This window comes from Ipomoea triloba, chromosome 12 (assembly GCF_003576645.1).
Source record: "Ipomoea triloba cultivar NCNSP0323 chromosome 12, ASM357664v1".
NCBI classification, from domain to species: Eukaryota; Viridiplantae; Streptophyta; class Magnoliopsida; order Solanales; family Convolvulaceae; genus Ipomoea; species Ipomoea triloba.
In genome coordinates this window covers 27,114,970-27,121,537 of record NC_044927.1, presented here as the reverse complement: position 1 = coordinate 27,121,537, position 6,568 = coordinate 27,114,970, and the positions used below count along the sequence as shown (strand labels likewise).

General features: G+C 31.6%; 1 protein-coding gene and 1 non-coding gene across 2 annotated transcripts in view; both read right to left on the bottom strand.

Moving 5' to 3' along the window:
- The window catches only part of LOC116000465 (protein SGT1 homolog), a 5,648-nt gene extending 3,894 nt beyond the window's left edge, over positions 1–1,754 (bottom strand). Inside the window, exons 1-3 of the mRNA XM_031240555.1 lie at positions 1,419–1,754; positions 471–540; positions 161–291 (exon numbers count right to left, since the gene is read on the bottom strand). Of these exons, the coding sequence (XP_031096415.1) occupies positions 161–291; positions 471–540; positions 1,419–1,578 (361 nt within the window). The 5' untranslated portion in view covers positions 1,579–1,754. The remainder of the gene's footprint in view (positions 1–160; positions 292–470; positions 541–1,418) is intronic.
- A 3,687-nt stretch (positions 1,755–5,441) lies between these two features.
- TRNAQ-UUG lies at positions 5,442–5,513 on the bottom strand. The gene has a single exon. It is a non-coding gene; the product is annotated as a tRNA-Gln (tRNA).
- Between the last annotated feature and the right edge of the window lie 1,055 nt (positions 5,514–6,568).

Genomic DNA, 6,568 nt, shown 5'->3' with positions numbered 1-6,568 from the left:
AAAAAAAAAAAAAAAAAATTTAAAAAAAAAAAAAAAAAAAAAAAAAAAAAAAAAAAAAAAAAAAAAAAAAAAAAAAAAAAAAAAAAAAAAAAAAAAAAAAAAAAAAAAAAAAAAACAGCACGTCACATAAACACAAGTTAGCTTTAAGCACAAAACTGACCTTTGATGCATTCATCACATTCTTTGATCAAATCACTGAATTTCGATTTCAAACTTTCTGGTGCTAATGGAAGACCTGTCTCAACAGCTGCCTTTGCAGTCTGGAATTCTTCCAGTTTCAAACATGCCATGCTGTAGCAAGGAGAAAGATGATAATTCAACCCCTCTACGTGAAAAATGTGATGCAACCAAAATATGCACACCCCCATAAAATACATATACTTTTACATTCACAAATTCATCAAAAGCCAATATAGCAGAAAATAACACACTCAGGTATTTCCACAGCCATCTATAAGGATAGCACTCACCCTTTACGCAAATATGCTCTAGCCATCGAAGGATCCAATTCAATTGCCTTGTTTGCATCATCAACAGCTTCTGCTCAATGTAAATGAGCCAAACAAATTGTTGTTACATTAAAAGCCAAACTCAGAACAACATATATGAAACAGCTTCTAGCAAGTTTGCAAAAATAACATTCCAAATAATATGTTATGTTACATTGAAATAGTACCAGTCAGAAAGCTAATAGCAACATAACACTTCAATAACTACATTCCAAACATATAGAAAGTTTATGTTATGAATGTCTGAAGAAAAAAAAAAACTGCACTATTAGGATACAAATGCATGTTTTATGGCACTATGGCATAATAATCATACAAAAACGTGCCACTTTCAACCCACTTCTCGTTAATTTTAATTATTTTATTGTCTCAGTTTGTTGGAGTAGTTATAGCCTATAGGACCACTCCTTTAAATTCTCCCTCTAATATACTTATATACGTCTGTAAATTTTTACCTCTTCTAAAATCTTCCATTGTAAGTCTTCACACTACAAGTTATTCCATACCAGATCAGATCAGCATCCTTAAATATAAAATGAAAATCAGAGGCCTGCCCTTAACCCATCAAATACACTTATTTTCCTGTGATATGAAACACCAAGCTGATGAAAAACAACTAAGCTTCTTGACAAGCCAATATAAGACACGTAGTTTGCGAGATGCCACTCGTCAAAGGCAATCGAAGTATGGTTGCACTCACGCACTAAAACTAACTTACCTAGAGAACAACAACAACAACAACAACAAAAACTACAATTTCTCCGGGTATTCATTCGTTCTTACCGTCTCTTTTGCAATGGTAACATATAATGAGATCAAATGAAACAAATACAAAAACAAAACAAACAAACAAACAAACAAAAACAAAAAACAAAAACAAAAAAAAAAAGGCCGGAGATAAACAGATACCGGTGAAGTTTTGGAGTTTGATGTTGGCCTGAGCACGGTCGGAGAAGAGCTCGGCGTTATTAGGGCTCATACCGATTGCTTGAGTGTAGAGGTCAACAGCAAGGTCGAAATGGTCGTCAATGAAGGCTTGCTTAGCCTTATGCTCCAGATCGGACGCCATGAATCCTTCGTCGCCGGCGACTAGCTGCGAAACTTCCGATGAGAAGAGCTCTCAAGTCTCAAGCTTGAGAATGGAACTATGCCGAGAATGTGAAACTGGAGAGACGCTGTTTGACTTGAAATCTTCAACCGGAAAAATAGTAAATACCAGGAAAGCGGAATCGCGCATTTTTCGGGAGCAGGGGGTGAGACCCGGGGGTAGTAATTGAGGGGGTAAAAAAAGCCAAATTAATTATGCTAATAGGCTAATGATATTTTAGATTGCAAACTTGTTCAAATTATGGTCTCCAAATTATGTTGTAATGATCATACACTATATAAAAATAAATCAAGCCCCTAAGTGAGCAGTTTCGAGTAGATATAACTTGATTCTTATACATAGATATCACGAATTTAATATTATATTAGTTAAAGATTTGGCTCCTAATAGTCTATATATTTAATATGAGTATTATTTTAGTCTTGTTTTTTGAAAGAAGATACTTAATTCATTAAATCAGCAGCAAGGCAACCAACAAGATAAAAGGGAGGGCTATCAATTCCATTTTAGTCTTGTTAACCTCTTATTAAACACATATATTACTCAGTATATAACTATTTGATTTAGTCAAATAATTAAAGTCAATGAAAATAGTTAAAATCATTTACCAAACACGCTTTGTATGACTATCTACATTATTGCTAATTGTTTAAATATAATCTCCAAGTACAATATATGAACATCATACGTGAAAGAGTTGCCTTTTATACAACTAATAATATAAATGTTGTCTTGAACTATGAATAACTTATTAAACATTAAATATAACCATAAAATTATAAATGAAACCATAGTGGCACCATAACATTTCCAATTGTTATACAGTGGATCATAGTAAAAACGACGCGATTTGTTTAAGTAAAAAAATTTACAGTTGCTATACTTAACTAATCCTTTATTTAGAATGTGCTTATACTAAAATAAAATTACAGTATATATAAAATGAAACTGAATAACATATTTCACATATTGAGTATATATTGTCAAAGAACTATAATGATACTTTGGTTATATTGTAATAAAACTATAGTGTATTTAAAATAAAACTGAATAACATGTCTCACATATTGAGTACATATTATCATGTGAAATTGTAATTGAATTATAATAATAGTTTAATTGTGTTGTAATGAAACTATAGTGTATCTAAAATAAAAAGAGTTAATTCCATAAATGGTCATCCGACTATTGACTTTTACCAATTTTAGTCCTCGACTTTTAATTTTACCAAAGTTGGTCCCTTAATTATTGATTTTGTACCAATTTTGGTCCTTCCGTTAAATCAATGTTAAATAGGTGTTAAAATTGAGGGCAAAATTGTCAAATCAAATATTTTAACCTTTCTTCTTCACTTTGTTTCCCTTTTCTACCATTTTTGCTATCAAATAAAAAAAAAACTTAATACAACAATAAAATATACAATAACACTCCACATCCAGTTAGAGAATTTACAAAAAAAAATAAAATTATTACGGAGTATATATATTACATTGCAGTAAACAAAAAAAAAACAAAAAAAAAGCAAAAAAATTAGTTAATTACTTGAAACAATATATATATATATATATATATATATATATATATATATATATATATATATATTGACTCACATTGTTCCCTATATAATCTTGCGATGGAGGAGGGAAAACAAAGTGAAGAAGAAAGGTTAAAATATTTGATTTGATATTTTTGCCCTCAATTTTAACACCTATTTAACATTGATTTAACGGAAGGACCAAAATTGGAACAAAATCAATAGTTAAGGGACAAACTTTGGTAAAATTAAAAGTCGAGAACTAAAATTGGTAAAAGTCAATAGTCGAAGGATCATTTATAGAATTAACTCAAAAAGTCTCGCATAATGAGTGTATATTGTCAAATAAAATTTTAATTGAATTAAAATGATACTTTAATTGTGATATAATAAAACTGCAGTATATATCAAATAAAATTGAATAACAAATCTCACGTATTGAATGTATATTATTAAATGAAAATGTAGTTATATAAAAACAATACTTTAGTTATGATGTAATGAAATTATAGTGTATATAAAATAAAGTTGAATAACAATTTCACATATATTGTTTAACGAAACCATAGTTGAATTGTAATTATACATTAGTGGTGTTGTAATAAAATTATAGTGTGCATAAAACAAAATTTATTAACACGTCTTACATATTGAGTATATAATGTCAAATAAAATGCCAAGGACCTTGTGGTCCAGTGACATCAAACCATTCCCTTTATACGAGAGGTGGCTCAGTGGAGTGAATACTAACTCTAGATTGAGAAAGTAGTTATAAACAGATACTCAAAATAATACATAATACATTAGTTGTGATATTTTTTCATTAAAAAAAAAAAGACACTATTTTATATTATGATTCACATAAAATTTGCCTCGACTTTTGTGTGCCAACAACAGGGTCCCAAGCTTGACACGCCATTATACTTGGACCACTGCACGTCTGCACTCTGCACACCAATAGTGGGCTAGATATACTAAAATTATTGGATTGAGTTGATTAGACTATGCTATAAGCATCCTTATTAATTGAGTTTTTTTTTGTGATTTTTAAAATTCTTTTTGTGATTAAGAAAAAGAAAATAGGTGAAAAAAAATTAATAAAATAAAAATAAAGGGCTTGAGATTCTCAGCGGGCGCGGCACTGAACATGCTCGCATGGGTGCCAGCTATGCACGAAACGCGTACAACAGCGGATGTTTGGGCAAAAGAAAATATCATAAATTACTGAACTAAGCACCTCATTTGCAGATAATTCCTCACCTTCTCTTTCCTCTTCTTTCACTTGCCATGTTGGCTTAGAATCTGACATAAACTCAATATAAACCGCATGTGCAAATGCTCTAAGAGCATCCTTATCAATGAAATTTTTTTTTTTACGGTTTTTGAAGAGTTGTTAGTGTGATTAAGAAAGAGAAAATGAGAGGGGATAAAAAATAAAACAAATATGATATTTAAAAAAAAAAAAAAAACAGATGCATCAGGCGTAGCTGCTGAACGCACAGCAGCAACGGATGATTATGCGCTTGTTCTTGAAAATATTTTATCATCTAGACGTCGTTTAAAATTACTTTGTCAAATTTTATTGTGTTATAGGTTTTCTCCCCCTTTTTCTTCTCTCCTCTCTCCTGCCATGTTGGTACTTTATCTTACATAAACTAAATAAAAATCCATGGTAGGGGTGCTCTAACCCAATATTTCATTACATAATAATTTATAATGTGGTTAATTACTCTAGCTTATAAATTGCTAAACTTTCATTACAATCTGCACAACTTTTACTGAAAGTGCATTAAAATTTTGGACTAAAAATCTTGTGACCAAACGATATAATGTGATTTTTGTAAATGAGAGGTCACGAGTTCAAACTCAAGATGTATTGACATTCTGTGTTTCAATAATTTGAAAAAATATGTACACACAGATATTATATTATAATAGAGTCAATACTCAATAATACTAAAAAAAAAAAAAAAAAAAAGGGTAAAACATTGGATTTCAACTTTTTCTTTTGTTGTTTGTTTATTTATTTTCTTTTAACCATATAAACAGAGCGAGGCAGGTAATGGCGGAGGGGGAACTCGTCGATTGTAGGATTGTACTTTCTCCATAACTCAGCTCGATCTAATAAATGAGTAAAAGCTAGCAGCAGGCGTTTGATCCAGACGAAGAAATTGATGTACGGATCGAACTGTTTTCGACAACACCAATGTTGTTTGCCGCCCTGGTTTGAGAATGTCTGCAAGACGGCAAAAACTAAGCAGAGATTTATGCAAAACACTAAAAAATTCCAAGGTCCCACCGGGAGTCGAACCCAGGTCGCTGGATTCAAAGTCCAGAGTGCTAACAACTACACCATGGAACCCTTGACAATGGGCCTGTGAGATTTACCTTAATCTCAGTGTGCTATGGCAAGGAAAAAGGTTGTCTTTTACCAATATTGCCACCCTCGATTCTCGAATGTCGAGTAAGTTCCAGAAGTTGGTTAATAAGACGCAGGTTGTTGTCTTTCTTCTTCCATTTCCAGGTTTACACTTGTCCTTTCCAGATTATATGCCATTCTTGTGCAAAGATTGAAACTTTTTCATTCTTGTAAATGATAAATGCCCTGTTTATTTTCATATCTTTGACTGAATTGGATTTGGGTTTTATGTGTATTGTGTAAACCTATCGTAGCTGGTAAAAGGTCAAGACAAGAAGGTAAATCAGTTTAGGGCCGGCACAAACCAAGAAGGTCAATAAGTCACTCTCACGGAAAATTGAAGTTGTAATCTTATAGTTATTAATTTAATAGCCTAACCAATTTGGGTCGAGTTGCCCACTTAGATTTATCTTTCCTATGTGATCTGCATGTTCTTGGGTGGGTTATGCTTCTTTGTTCAATAATGTTGTCTCTTTCTTGTCTGTTTTTGCTTGCCCCTTTTGAATTGTGTAGTAATGTTTGACTAAGCATATTGATTTCAGTTTTTCACTGCTCTGTATAAGTTGTGATTATTGCTCTAATTGTCCTTACCCAGCTACTGCACTGTGAAGTGTGAACCCTGGGAATTGAACTTCATCAAAACAATCTAGACATCATTGAGATTTAGTTCATTTCAGTCTAGGTGCAAGATGTATATTTTGGAGGGTTTGGTAGATTCAACATGAATATACACAACAAGCCTATTGATTTATATGCAATGATCAACAAATCTTTAATGAGTTTGTGATGTTAAAAGTTAGATATGACATGACTTTGAGTTTTCTGGATGATCAAGCTGTGTTTATAGTTTTATATGTTTGCATGTAAAAGTTACAACTTTCTTGCCCAAAACCCAGGGTTGTTAGACACTTATATGTCTCCATGTTGGAAATGCTTGGGTATTCAAGCTATCAAGTTTTTTTTTTTTTTTTTTTTTTTTTTTTTTTTTTTTTTTTTTG